Below are 22,411 nucleotides of genomic sequence, written 5' to 3'. Positions count from 1 at the left end.
ATTTTATTCAGTTTTTACTATTATTAAAACATATCCAGCCTAAGGTATTTACGACACTGATTTCTGACGATAATGTTGGGTGCGGTATTCACTTTTATGGGGATGTTTTAACTAACAGTACTCAAGCATAACTTCATCTCCAGGTAAAAACAAAAAACCCAAAATACAGTGCCTATAAAACAACAGGATATACTTGTTCTTCTGGCTCAACCACTGCCCATCTTAAATTGTATGTGATCTTGTTGAATACCGCTGTTGTGTCAAAGCTAAATCTTTCTTTTTCATACGCTATCGACCTGAACATAACAAAGACTCCTAATTCAACTGAAAATATTGGAGAGAAAAAAAGTGAGAAATGCAGGAAAACTCCTGAAACTAAATTTGAATATCCATTATAGGTTTCTGAAGTATTAGTATCACAAGAATTCTCTCTCTCTAAGTCTCTCTCTCTCTCTCTCACACACAAACACACACTATAGATAGAGAGATACATTAAAATACGTGACCTTTAATAAACAATTGCCTATCTTAAACAGACTCAATTTTAATCTCACGAGCCAAGAAGAGATTCTTGGAATGGTTATTAAGCAGCTGTGATCTGGTTTATGCAGCCAACAGCCTTAGGTGGTTTCAGACAATTATTTACTGTGAGACCATGAGTGTTCTTTATGATCTATAAGTCATTTAACCCTTTACCTCACAGAGCATAGCTACAAAGTGCAGCATGCTATAAATAGAACCCGTTACCTTTTCGACTCCATACGCATAGGCCTGCCTGTTAACAGTTAAGCAATGAAGTGTATGTTACGTTTAACAGCAATTTTAACCATTTTATGTTTTGGTACACATCTATTATGTGCAGAAAAATTTAAGAGTAAAGTCCAATTGTTATAGCTGTGTAATTATTTTTCACGGAAGAATTTTTTATGTGCTTTAAAATCTTGGGAGAACTCATTCACCGCCATGTCAGTTAGGCTGCGTGACCAACCATAGCTGCCATTTCTCATACTCGAAATTTAGCAGATATCTACCAGTGCATAAACAGTGACCACATGATCTGACGTAAATGTCATTCACAGAAATTAATGTAGTATCTAATAGGGGTTTTCCCCCGAAGGTGGCACTACAAAAACTGGCTCAAAATGGCTGATGTTTATGCCAGGCATCAAAAGACACTTCCATGCAAATGAAGTAGAGGCGTCCAAAGATGCTTGCACGAGGTAAAGGGTTAAATGAAGAGAAAAGCCTAAAAGACATAATTCTTTAAGCTTTTCAAAACTTTTGAAAAGTTCCCAAAGCCATGCACAAATATTATTTTCATATTTCATTTTCATCTTTTAATAACTCAGCTGAACGCAATTTGATGTCTGACAAATTGCATAAATGTGAGTTAAGGTGTGCATGTGATTTGGATTTTTAAGGTGGCTTTAACAATTTTTCAGTCATATCACTGCGATGTCTGCAGTGTGGCAGTTTATAGTGATGTCTAGCAATGAGGCACCAAGATGTGGACATGTAGCACAATGTCTCACCCAGTCACATTATCCTAACACCAGGCCAGGGCTGAGTAAATCCCATAGCCCGACGTCCTGGACTAGTCATTTTTGAAGTCGGGCAAGACAAATTTTCCAAGACGCTAGTCCAGGACAAGTGGTTTTTAAAAAAGTCGGGCTAGTCCTTATTTTCGTGCTTCAATCATAATATCAACATTTTTTGGGCCAATCATGCCCTCCGGGCATACTGAATACTTGATTCTACCACTCTTCGTGTATACATTTACATCATGTTACCGCTTGACTGCATATTGGGCTAAGCGACAAAATTATCAGCAAATCAAAACACGTCAAACAAAAGAAAGCCAGTATGATCAATTAGCAGTGTTGTAAGCAGTTTGGTTGCAATGAGTTTACTCTAGATCATAACGAGTAGCTCACTCTGATTTTAATCCAGCGAGTTAGTATAATTAAATTAATGAAAGGTACTTTACTGACATCACTGTTGGTTTCCTTTATGAACTGATTAAATGACAGTAATGATTCTTTAATTTATAATTGATTATACAGATTATTAACTTCCACGCGCGATATTGTGTTTGAAGTGAAACAATTATGCTAATTATTGAGCTGTTTCAGTTTGTATTTAAAAGAGAAAATTTATGTTATGATCACTTTAGAAGTAGTTGTTAAGCAAGCTAATAGTTACTCTGTGGATAAAATGAGTTTGCTAAATTATTTTCTCAAGGAAGGTAATAACAGCGATTCTGAGAAAGTAAATTTGTTTGAAAATGGAGGGATAAAACGTATATGGACATATTTTCAAATCCATCAGCTAAAACATGTATATATGAACCTGAAGAAGCCAAATGTATAACAACCAATGTTTTTGAAAAATTAAATTCTTTTAAGAAATAATTATGTTGTATATTATTTTTTTTCTCTATGGATTAAGTACATACGTCTCATCAAATCTTGGCAAGTGACTATCATTTTGGGACCAGTGAAAAGTAAGGTGGGACTAGTGAAGAGTAAGGTGGGACTAGTAAAGAGAAAGGTGGGACTAGTGAATTTTCTGAAACCACATGTCCTGGACTAGTGGTTAAAACAAAACTTTGCTCAGCTCTGCACCAGGCTGACCAGTTCTAACACTAACCTCTTAATGATGAGCACCTAGCGAGGCAGCAGTTAGTACCATTTTTATATGTCTTTGGTATGACTTTACCAGGGTTTGAACCCACAACCTCCAGCATCTAAGGCGAATGCTCTAACAACTAGGCCAATGGAGGTGAACTAAGGTTACAAGTGTTTAAGAAATATGAATTTTCAAAACAAAAATGTCCTGAATTTCATTAGGCAAGTTTATGCACTGTTCAGAACTTTGCTGAACTTTCCACTGGAGCAATTCAGATTTAAGTATAGATGTTTTGAAATCAATGTTATTCCATACCTAGTTCAAGGCAACAGATTATATAAACCAAATACTAAACAGATTTCTTTTTATCAGATCCAAATTATTCTAAAAATCTTTCGATAATTTAGAATAAAAAATTAAGAATAATCTTGTGATAACATAATTTTAATTCATCATGAAAAATATTCCTTTCATTTACATAAGCAACTAAACTTTAAATTAATGCAGTGGCCCATGATATATTCAGATTATTTAACAGGACCAAGGAAACTTAATTTGTTCATTCATTAAAATAAATTTTTATCTAAATATATTATAAATTAGAATAATTAACCTAGAATGTCTTATTTCCCACTACTTTAGAAACACTGTAGGAACAATGATTTATACATATTATTTTCTTTGTTTTTGTAGATTTTAACTTCAGCTGCAGACTTTATTTAACATTACATGTACAAAAGTTAAAAATAAAAAATAAAAAATTATATTATCACATAAGTGTACAATGAATGGTACAATAGATGCCACCTCATTGTTTAATATTCTTCCATGCTGATAACTGAAATGTCTATGCACTAACTATTTTTCTGTTTTCCAAGTGACCTTGACCTTTGACTATATCATCTTAAAAAATCATGGCCTTTTCCCTTACCCTATGTGTAAGCCATCCACAAAGTTTCGGCCAAGTCTAATATGTATAAATAATATTATTTTGCAGACACCATTTCATTTGTTCCAGTCAGTGACTCTAACCTTTGCTCCTAATCAATAGCTTTCTTCCTTATACCAAGTGCAGGCCATCCATAAAGTTAGTTTGAGGCATGGCATGCATGTAGAACTAATGCTACTGTGCAGAAACCATTTCTATTTTTTCAGTTATAGTGACCTTCACTTTGCAATCTTTAACTCCCAAGTCAATAGGGTTCTCTCTGACATAAAATTCAAGACATCGATATAATTTGGAAACTGCAGATGAGGGAGAACTAAGTTATTGTGCAGAAAATATCTTTCTTCTTTATTGAATTTACAAACTTTCCCATATATGAAGTAGCACATATTGATTTTTTCTTATATGTAAGGAAACCATATTTAATAAACCATATTTAAACCATATTCATTGGAGAAAGTGTAACAACCATATATTATTTACATTATATTTTGCTGATCAATGTGAGGTTCTATGAACTATTTTTGAGATGGAAGATTTGAAATGTTTACTAAGACTGTATTATTTCTGTTAATACAAATTATCATCCTGAAAATAATTTTTAAAAATACACGGAATTTATTGTCCTGCAAACCATAAAGCAGAACTGTGTAATGATAACACTCTTAACAAATATCGTCAGGTAGGGAAACACCAAAGGTAACAACTGTTGCTCAGTTGAATAATCTAATCATGCTTTTAGAACAATACCCTTGTCAATAACTATCATGTACTTAAGATGAAATGACTAAACAGTAGTCATTCCTAAATTTGTAAAATGTCAGGGTGCCATCTTATATCAAACCAGAAATATTACAGACAAATTCCCCAGTGTATAATGGATGACATTTTAATTTTCTTATGAATCAGAGGAAGATATAATTCCCAAATCTAACTAGTACAGATGACTAAAATACACTGTTGGGCATGCGAAATATCATGTAAGTAGCCAAACTTTCACGGAGAAATAACAACATATATTTTAAGTTTTGACACCGTTTTCCCCACATCATCCTTATTGGGCTAGTAGAACAAGTGGGAACTGTTGCCCATAATGGAGTTATATATGCTCTATGAGGCCTATGGCATGTGTGACTTGAATTAAACACAAAAATATACTTGCACATTACTGAAATATATCCTTTCTAACAGTAGCATACCACAGAGTATTGATCGAGGACATGATGGTTCAGTAAATATTACTGTCAGCACATAAATCCATATCATCTACATTCAAATTGATTTGCATGTTGTCCCATGATCTCAGTGTGAATCATCAAATTTCTAGTATAAACTTTAATGAAATCTGGAAAGATTTTTGTATCTAGATTACTGAAAAATGTTTCAGTATATCTTTCTTGATACAGAAAATGTCTTGCATTTTAAAATTCTTGAAAGAAGTAAACATTGTTTCCAAAATATAGATTGTGTGCATCCTATTTTCCTTAAGTATCCTTAAGCAATGTGTCTAATTCGAAACACCTTAAAAATATATTTTATTGTTTAATTACCCTTCATAAACATGATTTAAAACCCTTTTGATTGAGAACCTTCACATATAATAATAATAATAATGAGGACTTTGTATAGCGCCTAATCTTAGAAGCTCTAAGCACTTTACAACATTAGACAACACCTATAAGATAAGAAACATAATAATAAATATTATTACAAAAATAAACAACACGAAATTAGAAAAAAAATAAAAAAATAAAAAACATGCTGAGAATATTTCTGGTAGGAAACATTATTAGGTCTTTAAGTTTGTTCTTGCAGTCGAAATAAGTGAGCTTTGAGAGCCCTCTTGAATGTGATCACTGTGTCTCTGTGTCTAAGTTCAGTGGGCAATTCATTCCACATTGCTGGGCCCTGGTATGCAAAAGAACGCTGTCCATGTGACTTTGTTTTCATAGTGGGAATAATGAGTATACAATTGTCAGAAGAGGAGCATAAGTATCTTGCTGGTGTGTACACATGGGTGAGGTCAGATAGGTATGTTGGACTAGAGTCCGACAGTTAAATGTAGCACAGAGAACAAATTTTTTGTTTGGCATACTCCTCACCATTTCCTTGTTTCATATTTGCTCTTTAATGCTCCTTGATCTTGAACTTTTCATGCATAAATCATATATCATATCCTTATTTTGTGGCACTATATAGCCTTACAGTGTGGGTATGCTGGAAAATACCAATCAATGAATCAATTTTCTAGTGTCAGAAGTGGGATTACTCCTAAGAAAGATGTATACTTCAAAATGTTGACAGCAATTAGTGACACTCTTCTCTTTAATGAAACTGAAAGAGCTATGGTCACTTTCATTGAAATTACCAACATAACTGCCATATTGTCATACAGTCTTAGGAGGGTTTTGAGACTCAAAAAGTGTGTTGCAAGGTCCTAAGGGAGGTTGGTGCACATGATCAAAAATGCCATGTCGTCCAACTGAGAATAAACTATCTTTTCAAAAAAGTTTAAAGAAAAATGATTTTAAATTCAAATCTGAATAAAAACAACTAAATTGTCTGTTTTCTTTTCAAAGCATTTAATACACTTAGAAAGAAAGATATAGTCGGTGGACTTAGTTTTGTCAAATATCAATGCCGTACAAGTACACACATTCACACAGTCACAACCAAGGATATTAAATTTAAAAAAATATTAACTTTCTGTCTTTAAAATTCACTATATGGCAAAATATGTGCTTAATTTGTTGCAATCATTGCTGTTTTCAATAGTTCTGAAGGAAGTTTGAACATAATGCAAATGTCTTTAGTGTTCATCTCTGCATTCACTAGAGACTGGATGACACTGTTGTCCTAACTTTCCTAAGGTCATAATGGAGTTATTCATAACATTACCATAATATCAGCATTGTCAGGACTGTATATGAGGCAGTCTGGCCAAGAGATATACTTGTCTCAATAGAAAAATGAGTACATATCACATTTAGGACTGACCATTTCATTGGAGGAGGGGTGGACATCATATATTTAAGTTCAATGTGGGTCTGACATGTAATAACGCAATAATAAATGGATCTGTATGGGTGTTAATGCTTTAACAACACAAATCCACTCTAAGTTCAGCATGACATTTTTTACTGTGATCTTTGAACTTGATCCTGATATCATGAAGAGACAATCAATTTCAAGATATAACCACATTCTAAGTTTAACTAAATCCATAAATATAATTTTTTACCACCCCTACTGATTAAACTCACGATATAACCACATTCTAAGTTTAACTAAATCCATAAATAATATTTTTACCACCCCCACCCCCATTGATTTTACAGATATGATTCAAATTATTCTTCAGATATATGCATCAAAGAGGATTAAATGATAAATACCGGTACTGCAAGAAGTAATTAAGTGAACACCCCAACTCCAACCACCATTCATGCAAGTGATAACAAGATTTTCCAGATGGTGATGATGCCTTATTGCAGGTCACATGAACACCATTTTCATTCAGAACTACTGACCAATAGTGTTAATACTGAGATATTACATATCCATTCAAAAGTAACGATATAAAGAGTTTTAGGTAATCCATCAAGGAAGCCATTTTGGAGGACTAATTAGAACTATTTTATTTTAAGAGTAACAAGATCTCAAAAAAATATTTATTGTGAAAACTCCATGTCACTACAACCATTTAGAAGAAGAAGCCATTTTCATTTAGGATGAACTAGATATCATAAGACGTCATTCCATTTTTTTTAAAAATGCCAGTTTAACAATCTGTTCTGATAGTGTTGCAAAAACATGATTTCAAGATGGCCTCCAAGGCAGCCATACTGGATCAGCACCACTTTCATCTAGGATCAACTAGACATGATAAGAGTCTTTCAGTTAAAATCCCACTGAGATACAATGTATGACTTTCTGTTTAAGAGCAGTGGTATGATTTTCAAGATTGCTGGCATGGTGGCCATATTGGATTACAGAGGGGGACCATTTCTTTTAGAGATAACCTTCACATTTACCCATAATGTGTTAACATCATCATTTCTTATTTGATAACCATGATGGAACATGTACCAAAGTCTACAGTACCCAGGTGTTATGTCATTTATGTCTAGTGGGTCGAAAATAGCAAATGTCCGTGCATAAAAAGGTATTCATGATTAAATAAAAACTCAGAATTCACTTATTATGTAATACATGTATTAATATGTTTCTTGCAAAAACTTAAAATATGTATGTAACTGATTGACAAAGACGTAATGAGGACAACGAAAAATCAGTTTTTTCTTGCATGTCAGTCTATAATTCGTATTGTTCTCCATGTACTAAATAAATGACACAAGATATGGAAATGATGCTATGTGGTTGGAACAAGGACACTTTCTGTTAGTAAGTAAATGGACAACACAACAGTTAACACAAATAATTATTTATCAGATGTACGGTAACAAGGAATCCAAGCTATAATATTTTTTTTTTTTCTTTGGTAACATCTCGGGAATTCTGTGGCTAATAGTAGTAGGCTTCTCTAATCATATTATCTGGAACATACAACTGTTGCAACATTTGGTACTTTTTACACAAATGATGGCTAAAAATAAATCTGTAAATGTTTAAAGCACAACATGTAGCATTGACACCTGGGTATAACTTTGATTTGTGTTACCGGTACTTGGGTGTCGATCTACAGTGAAATATTGTTCATGCTAAATGGTTTTTAAACAAAGGTTTCATGCTAAGCATAATCCCATAATACTTGTGTAATATTTTTAGATGCTCAATTAGTAGGTTTTGTGTCAAGATATAACACAAAGCATTGCAACAGGTGTGCTAGTTAATCTTTTTAAATAAATGTCATGTTAATCTTGTGGGGATTATGCAAATGAATAAAACAAATCAACTTAATAACTGAAAATGTAAAACAAGTCAAGGACTTGGCTAATGTTTTTTTGTTTATCGTGCATAAAGCCTGAAAACAAGACATGATTACAAAGACATCACTTTAGTCTTTCCTACGATGACATGGTAACACCAAGCACCTTCCTCACACTAGAATTGAAGAGTGGTGACTATTTGATGCCATCTATCAACCTCACAGTACACTCAGTGAAAGCTGATGCCATATATCAACCCAACAGTATGCTCAGTGAAAGATGATGCCATCTATCAAACCCACAGTATGCTCAGTGACAGTTGATGCAAGATGAATAAAGCGTCTGCTCATACATTTAATCTCAGGGTGTTTCAGTTATGTTATATTTGTTTGTTATCAGTGCAAGTCATTGTTGTGACAAATAAAAGTCTTTGCAGTTTGTGAAATGGTGTGTTGTGGCAAAAAATTTATTTGCCAGATGAAACGTGGCACAACATACAGCAAAATGGTGCAAGGAGTTGCCAGAGTTCACATGTCAAGTTCATGCGATTCATGACTGAGTATGATATTCCTAGTGTTGCTGATGTTCACTTGCAGATTTCTCATTTAATTATGTGTGCATCTTTAACAATTATCATCTGTGAATTTACCCATAGTACTTAATTTCTATGCAAGAAATTTATACATGATATGTCTAATGTCATGGGTTATGATATTTCTAGGGTCATGGGTTATGATATATTTTGGGTCATGGGTTATGATATATCTAGGGTCATGGGTTATGATATGTCTAGGGTTATGGGATATGATATATCAAGGGTCATGGGTTATAATATATCTAGGACCATGGGTTATGATATATCTAGGGTCATGGGTTATGATATATCTAGGGTCATGGGTTATGATATATCTAGGGTAATAATTATGATATATCTAGGGTCATGGTTTATGACATATCTTAGGTAATGGGTTATGATATATATTTAGTCATGGGTTATGATATATCTAGGCCTAGGGTCATGGGTTATGATATATCTAGGTTCATGGGTTATAATATATTTTGGGTCATGAGATATGATATATCTATGGTCATGGGTTATGATACATCAAGGGTCATGGGTTATGATATATCTAGGGCCATGGGTTATGATGTATCAAGGGTCATGGGTTATATATCTTGGGTCATGGGTTAGCAACAACCTTACATGACATTTCCTTTCTCTCTAATGAGCTTATGGTTCACTCTCAGATATCCAGATTCACCCCCACCCTCTGTGCTGTAATGCATTGTAGAACCCTGCCTACTAAGCATGGGTGTGACTAATCAGGTAACAGACCTTCTTTTATCAAGAATGTCTTTTCTTTAGCTTGTTATGTATATTTAATTTAATTGTTTGTTTGTTAGTTTATTTTCTTTTTTAAATTTCATTGTAATGTAACATTGTATGCTGGACTTGACCTTGTCCAAAACTTGAGTTCATTTCTGCTTGACCTGATTGACTTTTTTTTAAAATTTCATTTTATGTGAACAACTAATACAAAGCTAAATTATTCTCTCTGTGTATGGGCTTAATATCAGGATCTTTAATAAAAGAAGAAGTAAATACGTTCATTGGGGTCAAAGTTTTGGAAATTCCTAAGTGAATTTTACATGCTGTAGTTTACTGTGTTGTAAACATTAGATCATTCTAGAAGGTTATTTTCCATTAGGTAATTTTTGTATATAGAAAATGCTAATTGTGACCTGAGGTCAAGTAGAGAACTATCTTGTGATTGTGAGGATTTGGTCATTCATGCTTTAACATCTAACACTTTCAAGTTGTATATTATGTTGTGACCAGTAGTTATGGACTGGAATCCTTTTTGTTCAAATTATTGAATTTACGTGATTATTTTCTCTGGAAATACAAAAGTGCACTGATAAAATTCTGGGATAGAGACATTCACTGGAATTTATAGTATATTCAAACCTGGAATTATATTTCTGTGATTTAACAAAAGATGGTAGACACAGCAACACTTTAATAGCTACCACAGACACATCATTGACTTCAGTTTTGAGATTTTTTCTGGACTTTTACTGAATGTTATTCAGGACTTTAAATTACTAGGACTTGAGTCTGTAATTCTTGGATTATTTTGGGATTGAATCTGCAATACCATAAGTTTTTCCTTCATGTTCATTTTGTATTCTAGGGAAATAAATTATTTGTTAAATTTTACAAAGTTTGTTGTCTTTCCTCTTTACTGTTACTTATTTCAAGAGCATAGGCTAATAAGCTAGGAAGTATAAACCTAAGCACTGATGTTAATCTGAAAAACTCGGACAATAACCCTAATCTTGAGAGTGGACATACAGACACAAAGGTGGAGAGAGAAACAATCTGTAATGGATTATGGCCCAAGACTCCCATTTCCCTTCTTAGAATTCTATGACCATTGATGCTGAACCTATTGACCCCAAAATCAATAGGTGTCTTCGTTGTCTCAAATACAAGCCACCAGCAAAGTTTATTCATGGCATATGACACTGAACTTAATTAGTTTTGTAGAAATTATCTTACTTTCATTCAGTTCATGTCACCTTTTAACTTAGACTCCAAAACAAATTAAGGTGATCAAGAGCTCAAAATATTGTACTAAAACCTTTTTGTTTTTAAAGTCACTAACCTTGACCATTGACCTTTAAACACCCAAATCAATAGGTGTCTTCCTATCTCAAATCCACGGGATTATAAAAGTCTGATCAGGATATCTGGTACACAAGATATTACATGGAAAAATGGAGAAAAAAATACCCCCTTTCAGTCCTGGTGACCTTAACCATGGCAGATGATGAAGAAGTCTAGTTACTGTGTGGAAGCAAAATTGGAACAACTGGATGGATGAAGAGATGTATGGACATGTGTATTGAAGAGATGTATGGACATGTGTATGGTCAACAGCATAATACACTCTACCTTATGGCAGGCATTTAAAAAGAAAGCACTGTATTTAGGAAATATGTAAAAGAGTGAAAAATCTTATCTTTTCTTGCAGCAGCTTCTCTCACTCTATTATTAAGAAAACTGTAAAATTTTATGACAATCTCAATCACACTGTAGTTTAATTGTCAGTGTCTAATAATATTTCTTATACCTGTCAAATTAAATATTTTGTTATAGTGGAATAACCCATTTTTGCACTGAATGCCACATGACTCTGCATTAGTGGGTGTTAATTCTGTACTCCGAGACCATCCTAAGTCTCAACACAGGCAGAAGTCACCTCTGCCTCCTGACAAAGCAGGCAAAAGTGGGCAACTTTCAGAGTGACCTGATAAATATTTACAAATTTATGAAAGAGATTTAGAAGATGTTTGTTGCGGCTGCAGCCAATTTTTTTTAACATATTTGTATCATTAAAATAATTACATGTATAAAAAATTAATAAAACATTAACTGATACTTTCACCAAGTTATTTAGTACAATTGGAAGTGCCATTTGGCTTAACCTTAGATTTTGTCCTTGTACCACTCAAGCAATAACATGCCAAATGGCCAGAACAGACATAACAAAAGTGTAATTATATATGTAATACAAATTATGTGTCATTAACTATATGTGTAATAAACTATATGTGCTGTGGTTAAATGATACACAGTCTTATTTCTCATCCAAAATGGCATTTGAAATATTTTCTGACAGATTCCTAAGTTCCTGTCAGGAACTATTTTGCAGAAGAATTTTTGACATACACACACAGGTCTATTTCACAGTTAAAAGGGATAGTTTAGGAATATTGTTATTTATTGCAAGTACTTATGTAAGTAGCTATGGTCAGATGAAATAAACACTATTTCAAGGTTCTTCTGGTCAATGAAATAAAAAAAATCTAACTGTAAATGAAATAAAAAAATATAACCGTAAAGCATTGTACATTGTAAAATTAGGTTATTACTTGCTTCCAACTTTTACCCAAATTAAAATACAATTTGGATTTCCCACTGATATCACTTCAATCTTCATAATGGCATTTTCACGTACGTCTGGGGTCTAAATCATTCTTTAAGACATATCAATTGAGTTTTAAGTTCAAGTTAGATTTACCTCACCTGAGAATAAAAGTGTCTGCTATCTTTAATTTAACCATACATAACAATATTATGCATAAAAATAGGAACGTGTCAATGTTAATTGTTTATTGTTTATTGTTAATGTACAATCTTTCTTCAATAGTTATTTGGTCCCACATACTATAAATATCATGCAATCTTCCAAAGATAAACATACTCATGGCAATCATTACATTATTTCATGAAGAGAACATAAGATAATGTGATGTCCCTCTTGAAAAGCCCTTAACTAGCATCCACCCACTTTATATGGCCAGAATCTCTTGGCACCAGCAACATGTGTTCAAATGTACCACCTCAGGATGGCCTTCTCTCTAATGTGACCTGTGGTCTGCATATTTGTGCAAAAAACTGTCAAATTTATTACTTGTAAATTGTTACATAACAGGGCCTTCCATTAGATTTAAGTTGGAGGATGAGTTGCCAAAGTAAATGGGGGTTTGTGGGACCTTCCCAAACAGGGATACAGGTATTTTGCTTTTTTAAGTAGCTCAGTATAAAGTAAAAGTAGCCAGGTAAATCACCCAGCTCCCGGCTGAAAATGAAAACCCTGCATAATGGGGTTAACACAAACAAATCTCACAAATATTTATTGATTTCTAAATTAAGTACATTGACATTTGTTCCAACAGTCTGATAAAGTAACTTTAATCCATACAAAGAGGTAAGTCATCCAATAATCCATACAAAGAGGTATGTTATCCAATAATCCATACAAAGAGGTAAGTCATCCAATAATCCATACAAAGAGGTATGTCATCCAATAATCCATAGTGCCATGCATTCCATAGGTGTTAGATGCTGTCACTTCAATAAAATTACCAAGATGACACAAGCTCCATGTGACACATTGTCACTTGAAAGTAAAAAGGGTATGACAGCTGTTGTGGCTTTTCTCTCATAAATCGCAAAATGTACTTGAAACAGTACCAAACTAAAATCAGTCGATCACATGACAAGCTCATTTCCTCTGTAAAGAATCTTGTGTAATAACTACAAATGACAATGAAGGAATAAAATCTAGGAAAATGTGGTCAGACATTCTCACTTTAAAAGGAAAACAATTCAACTAAATAAATTGTGTCCTGAGGGTCAGGAGGTTCTGTTGATGGCCAATTTAGGGTTGCAGCAAGGAAATAGAAGGAGAACCATATAATTTAACAAAATGAGAGAGAGAGAGTCTTTTGATCACTACTGAGAAAATATTGCCTTAAAGATTTAAATAAACATCATTATATACATTCAACTGCAGTAGGAAAATGGATTCAACAAAGAGTAATACTTACAGCCAAACGATTGTACCCTAATTATATTTACAGCTAGTGATTCTTCATAATTATTTTGTAAAACAATGATTAAGTTTATCACACTGATTCCATAACATTCATATGATTTTCCTATGAAAAGACTAAATTACTTAACTCTTCCTTACATAATTATTACTCACATTATCCCCCTACTGAAAGGCCACCCCTCTTATAAGGCCACTTTCCTAATGGAGAAGGGTGGTCTTATAAGAGGTGACCATTGTACAACCCATAACATGGTCAACATTGATTTCAAGGGAGGTAACTATGAATATATATATCCAGATCCAGAGTGGGTTTACTTAGCTTTGAAATGTATTCATTTGAAAGCCAGTTTGAACAAATTATCACCACGTAAAAGATTTGAAAAATACTTTTTTCACATATAAGTTTCATGGCTCACTGCCCAAAGTTTGCTGTCAATATCAAAGGAACAAATTTTTTCTCTTCAAATTTCATCTGCCTCTATTGATTACCATCTCACCTCAACTTGTACAAAATTTTGATACATTTCTGTTAACGAAAACTTTTATGATGATAAACCCACCCACAACTTTTCAAGAGGGGAACCAAGTAACCAAGTGATCAGAAGTGCTCACATTCACCAACTGATCACAGCTGAGTCTCAGGCTCTGTCTATGTGGGTATGTGAGAAAGCTTATAAGCAGCATCCCATGGGTCAATGGTTCATAAAAGAGTTTTCCCTGGTTCTTACGGCAACAGTTTTACTGGCTACTGTGTGTAGCCTATCATGTGATGAAAATGGTATTAAAACAACAAGAACTTTTCAAATAATTCACACAGCTGCTGTCCTTAATTATGGGAGAAAAATCTTAATGTAAAATGACGTACCTGACGAATAAAACTGTTGGAACTATCAGAGAAGCTCCTTTCTGGTCCCTTGGGACCTTTCCCTTTCATTGGCTTTGGTCCTTTCCCCTGTAAGATTAGAAATTTAGCTTTATTTCTTCAAATATAAAGTAGAAGAGATTTCATGGAAATATAACTCAAGCTACTAAGCAGAACCCATTTTTTTCTTCTTCAAGTAAGTTACCTTCACCTCTGGACCCTGAAATCCACATACTTCTTCCTTACCCAAAGGGCAGCCATCCGCAAAGTTTGACGACTGTACATGATGGAAACCTGTAGTTATTCTGTAAATACCATTTCCATTTTTCAGTCTTAGCAGCCCTGAACAGTGAACTCAAGCTGGGAACTGATAGAGTTCTTCTTTTTCCCCAAGTACACAAAGTCTGATAACTAGAGATGGTAGAGAACTAAACTCATTGAGCAGAAACCAAATTGTTAACAGACAGACAGACAGATGGTCATCATCATAATATCCACTGCCTTATTGTGGGCATATAGAAAGGGATGGTGAGGGAGCAGGCTTATTGTTAAATATGGTTTATCAATTAATTTTACCTATTACTACTTAGAAAACATGCCCAAAAGGAAGTCTACCAACATTACCAAAACACTCTCTTGAACAACGGGATGAAATTAAATGTATTCTTGACGCAGTGAAAGACTGCCTCTGTATCAATTTATCTGCATGACAGTTCTTGGAAATGCTCCAAGGCAGTGGTAATACAGGGCTTGAAAGAGTACTGAATCTCATTGAGGGAGGAGGGTAAAATGGATACATCAATAAAATTGATATCACTGAGGGAGGAAAATTTGACAAGTTACTGAGTAAGGAGTCAGTACTTTATGTCACTTTGAGAGGAGGCTGTAATGGATATTTCACTGAAAAAGCGGCACATGTACTTTTTTCGTTCATCAATAACTTTTTTATTGGCTCCTTAAATTTATGGTTCATGTCACCATAAAATCCTCACAAATTTGTAACAAATAAATGAAAGAGAATGAAAGAGAATTTCCAATTTCAGATACCAGTGACCTTCTGATAAAATCTGAGATCTTTGATAAAGGTGTGAGATATCTTCTGCTGACCTCTGGTTTCACCAATCAAATTACAACTTTCACATTAATAATTCCAATTTTTTATGAATTGACTGCGGTTTTTTTGCAATATGATTGGATATAAATGGTGTTCTAATACTGATATGGGATTTTTTTTTACACATCGGTAAATTCTGCTGACTACTTTTGGTTCTGTCTCCAGGTCATTTTATGCTTTACCTTTGCCTCACACCATAATAACAAGCCCCCTGCCCACCCATCGTGGTGATGTTTTATAAAAATTTACAAGCCCAGATTAAAACTGAACATTACTATTTAAAACAGACCTTGCTGAACCCCAACAGTCATCCCATTTGCCAAAGAAAGCAGATGCCAGGCTTTACAAGCAAATCTCCCAAAATTATTGCATTTTGCTTTTACCATATGTTAGGTCAGCTGTTCTTAAATGTCACATCCATATGAAAAGCAAGGGATCTCACAAAACATGTACACTATTTGCTTTTGAAAGATTGAAATGCTTAGAAAGCAAGAACAACGAACAATGAATGCTAAAACAACATAAGCCAAGTATAATGTTGAAAAATGGAACAACCTGGTTTAAACAACCACCAAAACAAAATTTAAAACCTGACCATACTAAGTTACATAGATCACTGGCATGAACCACTCTGACACTCTACCCTATAATTCAATATAAAGAATCAGTGACTCTTGCCTAGCAAAGATGGAGCTATGTATTCTGGTGCAGCGAAGAGGCTAATGAAAGAAAACTGCTAGCAACCTATAAGTGAATGATGAAATCCAATGATATTATGACAGAAAGGAAGAAAACTGGAATTAAATGATACCAGCTGGGTATTTATCAATGTGTAAATTGTCACAGAATCACTAAGTTAAATACTTTGTAAGTGATTAGGTAAAATTTACACATCAATAAATATCCAACCACGATCATTAATCTTGCAATGAAAGTGAAAAACATCATTTGGAAAATACTATTTCAAAGAATAACTTTCCCCAACTTACCGTAAAATGCAATGTTTGATCTCTTAAGATACTTAAAATATGTGAACCAAAATTCCAAAGGTCATCAAAATGTTTATCAGCTTCCGACAAGTCTACTTATTTATTTTATAAGCTGATTTCAAGTTTAACCAGATGTAGTGAAAATGACTTAAATATCTTCTGCAAAACTCAATTTCCGACCGTCTTCAGAAATTCAACCTTTCACATCATACCTATGCAATTTATAATGTGAGTGGTATTTGTTACAATGCTCTCATTTTCACTAAAATAAATGTGTGCATCTAACTCTTCTATGAGAAAAAAAATTCATTCACAAGAAAAATTAAAAAATCTATTTTTAATGCATTTTCTTTAATTATTACAGGAACAGCCATTAGCCATTATAAAGTTTGCTATTGGGATTTCTTTTCACATGTAACCGCTACTTCTTTACAGACTTGGCTAAAAAGGAGGTTCTTATTTTTTTCTCTTTATTCCAAAAAGCTATTAATTGTGGGTAGGATGGTATTACCTGACATGAAAAAAGAAATCTGGATTAATACAGCCAAGCAGATTTGTCATTTTGAACATACGACCCTCCATGACTCTTCAGCATCTGGTATCTAATTTCAATGTCTGCTAGATAGCAACATATCAAAGCCAGAGGTGACAATCCACTACACTCCTCTATCACTCATGTCTGCTTGTGCTGAGATGTCTGTTTCCTTCAAATGAATGAGTAAAATTTTCTCACCACTGTGATCCAACATGACCTTTGAAGCAGCTTGAATAAATCAATCGATAAAACATGTAACGTCTAAGAGATTTACTACAATGTGTTGTTGATGTTTTTTGTTTTTGTTTATGCATGATAAGAAAAGGAAATCTCTGCACAAGCAGTCATGGGTGATAAAGAAGCATTGTTCTTGCATATTAAGCGGGCACGATCATGGCCATATCAGTAGTGTGGGTAAATGGTCTGGCATTCCTTAAAGGTATGATAATAAGCCAAACTTCAGATACGTATACAAAGTCAAATGTCTGAGCTAAACATCTGTACGAAATTTATTAAACTTTGCAAAGCTTAGCTTGAAATAGCAGCATTTATTCTTAAATATGTCGCGCGAAAAATGAGAGAAGTGTCCTTCCTTGTAGTTATTGTATAGTACATGACAGGTAAATTGTAAGCAACGATACGTCCCCTGTGAGCTCAGCAGCCTTCCCAATACAACAAACAGGTAAAAGACGATTGTTCCCGTACACATTACAATGCCAATTGCAATCGACGTATGATTATAAGCACATATTCAATGTATTAAGAATACGCTCTTTTGAACAATGCATATAATTTGGCGAACACTATGCTACACTAATTTGGAACACTGTCCCTAAACAAAATTCACCTGAGGCACAGGCGGCATATTGACGAAACACTATATGAGAAATCGCCATTCCTTCGACCACACCGCAGTATTTACAACCATTATTGATTTTCCTCTATTCTTCTACCTATTTTCTGTTGTTTCTGGAAATTCTAAATAGTATGCTATTGTATCCGTTTCATGAATTGACTCCAAACATCCTTCTATTCCCAGCAATGGTGGATTTATGTCAGTTTAACCAAGTGGAACGAAAGGGAGATCTAAAAAAGAAACTGTTATCTTTTTCTCACTTCTCTCAAGCGCGTCTTGATATATAGTCCACGTAGTATAACATGTTATATACAATTATCTGACAAACGTTCTGCATCAACTGAGAGCAAACAATGTTAAGAAATTTATCTAGTAAAAATCTTCAAAACGTCCCTTTCCAACCTCCTGCATATATGAAACTTTGACGACATTTCTACTTTGTAAAATTGTATCTGATTGGTTGATGCAAACTCGCAGCATCACAAGCAGCAGCAGCAATTCAGGGGAGGTAAGAAATATTATTCTCCACTATTTCATACTAAAACACACAATTGTACTCATACAAGAATATGAAAATAACCAAATTCGCGTGGGTTCTTCGGTAGGAATAGCATTTATCACTTGTGCATATTCAGCTAATTTAATTTACTATTTGTGGATACAAATTCTTAATAAATGTTCTACATTATGAAGCAGAGTATTTATTTTTTAAGAGAGTTCAGTTACATAATATTTTCTTTCTCGGACAGCCTAGACAGTACATAATAATAACAATTATATATATATATATATATATATATATATATATATATATATATATATATATATATATATATATATATATATATATATATATATATATATATAGAGAGAGAGAGAGAGAGAGAGAGAGAGAGAGAGAGAGAGAGAGAGAATTGTTGTTGTAGGGTTGTAGGGTGTTTAACGCTATTTTCAGCACACGATAGGCTATACATGGCGGCCAGTATTTATGGTGGAGGAAGAACGAACCCGGATAAAAACCCAGAAAGAACCACGACCCACGAAAAGCTACTGGCAAGCTTTCTCACATACCCATATTGACTCGAACCCACGCAGACAGAGGTGAGATGGCAGTGTCGCGTAACGGAGAGCACTTTAGACCACTCGGAAACTCGGGGCCCCCGAGAGAGAGAGAGAGAGAGAGAGAGAGAGAGAGAGAATTACAAATATACACCAGACAGAACGGAAAGCGCTATCCCTGGATTTCTATAGAAGAATGCTTGATAATAGTAGGCAGAATACATATTTTAATACAAATAATACTATCGTACGGGTTAGAGAATTTTTAATTCATACTCTACGGAGATTCGAATCCAGGTTTGCGGGTAAACGATGGCAAGGCGATGGGTCCCGTTTACCCGCGGACCGGGGTTCGAATCTCCGTAGAGTACGAATTAAAAATTCTCTAACCGGTATGATAGTATTATTTGTATTAAATTATTATTTCTGCCTTTTGAATTATCCTGATGTTTAAAAAACAGTAACCTGGATTATGCATAATTCACTTCGGAAATTCCAAAACATAGACACAATTAAACATATTTATTTCTTCTATTAATAATAAAACTGATTTTAAACCCATACATGTAGAGAATAATTTAACCATGTACGAGTTGTTTACAATGAATAAAATAAAAACGTCAAGTTGGGTCAAGCAGAAATTAGCTCAGGTTTGGACAATGTCAAGTCACACATCTAATACTACATTACAATAGCATGTACTGAAATAAAATAAAAAATAAAACTAACAAATAAAGCAAATTAAATATACATAACAGATGCATCTTGGTGTCCACATCCGTGCATTTTTTTGTTGTTGTATATACATAGTAATTTCCATTAAAGTAGAATACATTGCGTTCAAATAAAAGTTTAAAGAATTCAGTTACAAATTCATAACTGAATTGTGAAGATATGTTTTCCTTATTTGACTGAAGTAGGGATAAATACGGACAAGAGTTTAGTGATTATCTGAGAAAGAGTTGGAAGAGATTTTTAGACTGTAGTTACAGAAGAACCCTTTCAGCCTTCCAAATTTAAGAACTTACATACAGTTATAAAATTCAAAAGAAGTAAAAGTGAAGTAACAATTCCTTTACTAGACATACTCGTAAATATTCCATTTAACTAGCTGTTTCACGTCAGATCAGAGGTGCGCAGTGCAGAGGCGGGCATCATTTAAAAAAAAATAAATATATATATATATATATATATATATATATATATATATATATATATATATATATATATATATATATATATATATATATATATATATATATATATATATATATATATATATTAATAAATAGAGATAAACAGTTTTAGTAACATTTATATTATGTATAATGCACACTTATTAGAGGTATAGAATATATATATATATTCTTTTTATTTTATGCTGACATAAGTTGTCTACCTGAAGTTTTGACACATTAAATTAGCAGATTTCTTACGGTAACGTCAGCTGTTTACCGTACATGTTCTGCTGTGCTATGTGTACCTGCGCACAAAATTAGTTCCACATCAGAGTGATAAAAATTAACTGATATTTCCAGAATAACAAACTACAAGTTTCAAGGATAACAGACAGGGATTATTAATAATGACAATGACATGTACATAAGATAAAAATAGTTCACTGACAAAGAATCAAAGGAAGGTATGTTCTGACCCCAAAAAGTAGTTTCTGTAGTGAAAAAATATTGTTATTTTTTCATTGCAGTGAAATATCAATATTATTTTAATTAGAAAATCAAGTAATTCACTGCTTAGCATAAAATAATATATATTTGTTTATGTGTGTGTGTGTGTGTGTGTGTGTGTGTGTGTGTGTGTGTGTGTGTGTTGTTGTTGTTGTTCCTTTTGTTCATGATTATATGGTATGTATAATAAGTTTGTATTGTGTGATTGATTTTCATTCACAATCAAGGGTAGGATTAGGAGCCACATGTCTAATATCACGTAGGATAAACATGTTTACTTGATCGTGAGTTCTAGAAACAACCTTCGTACTGACTTTAGAATTTTCTAGAAATGAAATTTGTTTCCGTTTTAATGGACATTTCCATTACGATTACAGAGGAGTTGGGGTCTATATAAGATTGATTTTAACTTGGAATTTTGTGGAAATGAACTTCTGATACACATCGTGGTTCTACAGTTGTGTCCTAGGTTTTTATATTATGCCTGATTATATTAGTTACTCATTCCATCCTTAGCATCCTAAGTAGAGCCAGTCTTATTGATGTGTTGAGCACTTTAATTTTGAGAGAATTTATTTTGTTATCTTATTAAAAAGTTCCCCTTAATACTTCTTGGAATATTACTTTATTAATATTATTAATCTTCCCAATTTGATGAAAAAATGGAAATCCGTTTACAAAGAATCTTCTGATGTGGCGACGCCCTCTTCTTCCTCTTTAGTCCAAGCGAGATCGGGAATATTACAAAGTTTACTGGATTTATCCAGACAAGAACTGCCACGATTTAGTCCGTTGCCAAAACCTCAACTTCAAGTGATGCCCATCATAAAGATGTTTCGACGTACCGGGAATCAGTGGAGACGAATTCCAATATAAAAAGATGTGTCAGGCGATTATCTTCAGTGTTTTTAGTCCTGAAAGAAAAACAACGCCCCCTCCCATCCGAGAAGTACGCACCACTCTCCTGCCTGATTAGGAAAGAGAAAAGGTCGCCTCTTCGTTTGGGCAAACATTGGGATGTGTTGTCGGTACTGAAAAACGGCCATCCACACATGTTAAAACAGCTAATTCAATAAGCCCCTAAAGAAATCATCGATGCCGTGCGTGAATGTTCTTTGAATGTCTTGAAAAGAACGGTACCTTAGTCTAAAACAGCAGATGTGATGTGATTTGGATCTTTAACGTAGCCTTAGCAATGTTTCAGTCATATCGCTACGATGCCTGCATGTGGCAGTTTATAGTGATGTCTAGCACTGGGGCATCATGCCTCAGACATGTAGTATGATGTCCCACCCAATCACATTATCCTGACACCAGGCCGACCAGTCCTAACACTAACCTCTTAATGCTGAGCGCCAAAGCGAGGCAGCTTTTAGCACCATTTCTGTAAATTTTTGGTATGACTCACCCGGGGATCGAACCCACGACCTCCCGCATCCG

General features: G+C 33.9%; 1 protein-coding gene across 5 annotated transcripts in view; it reads right to left on the bottom strand.

Moving 5' to 3' along the window:
* Positions 1-18,450, bottom strand: part of LOC149790399 (voltage-dependent L-type calcium channel subunit beta-2-like) — a 109,294-nt gene extending 90,844 nt beyond the window's left edge. Inside the window, exons 1-2 of one of the 5 annotated variants that reach the window (XM_089972452.1) lie at positions 18,325-18,450; positions 14,737-14,823 (exon numbers count right to left, since the gene is read on the bottom strand). In XM_089972452.1, the coding sequence (XP_089828578.1) occupies positions 14,737-14,805 (69 nt within the window). In that variant the 5' untranslated portion in view covers positions 14,806-14,823; positions 18,325-18,450. Of the gene's footprint in view, positions 1-14,736; positions 14,824-17,347; positions 17,465-18,218 lie in introns of those variants that run through there. The other 4 variants (XM_089972451.1, XM_089972450.1, XM_089972453.1 and 1 more) reach the window with 4 other exon arrangements.
* Positions 18,451-22,411: the final 3,961 nt, after the last annotated feature.

The sequence above is a fragment of the Sinohyriopsis cumingii genome, chromosome 10 (genome assembly GCF_028554795.1).
Source record: "Sinohyriopsis cumingii isolate HCF-2022 chromosome 10, ASM2855479v2, whole genome shotgun sequence".
In the NCBI taxonomy this organism is placed as follows: Eukaryota; Metazoa; Mollusca; class Bivalvia; order Unionida; family Unionidae; genus Sinohyriopsis; species Sinohyriopsis cumingii.
The sequence above is the reverse complement of the archived record's forward strand: the minus strand, read 5'-3'. Positions and strand labels throughout refer to the sequence as shown.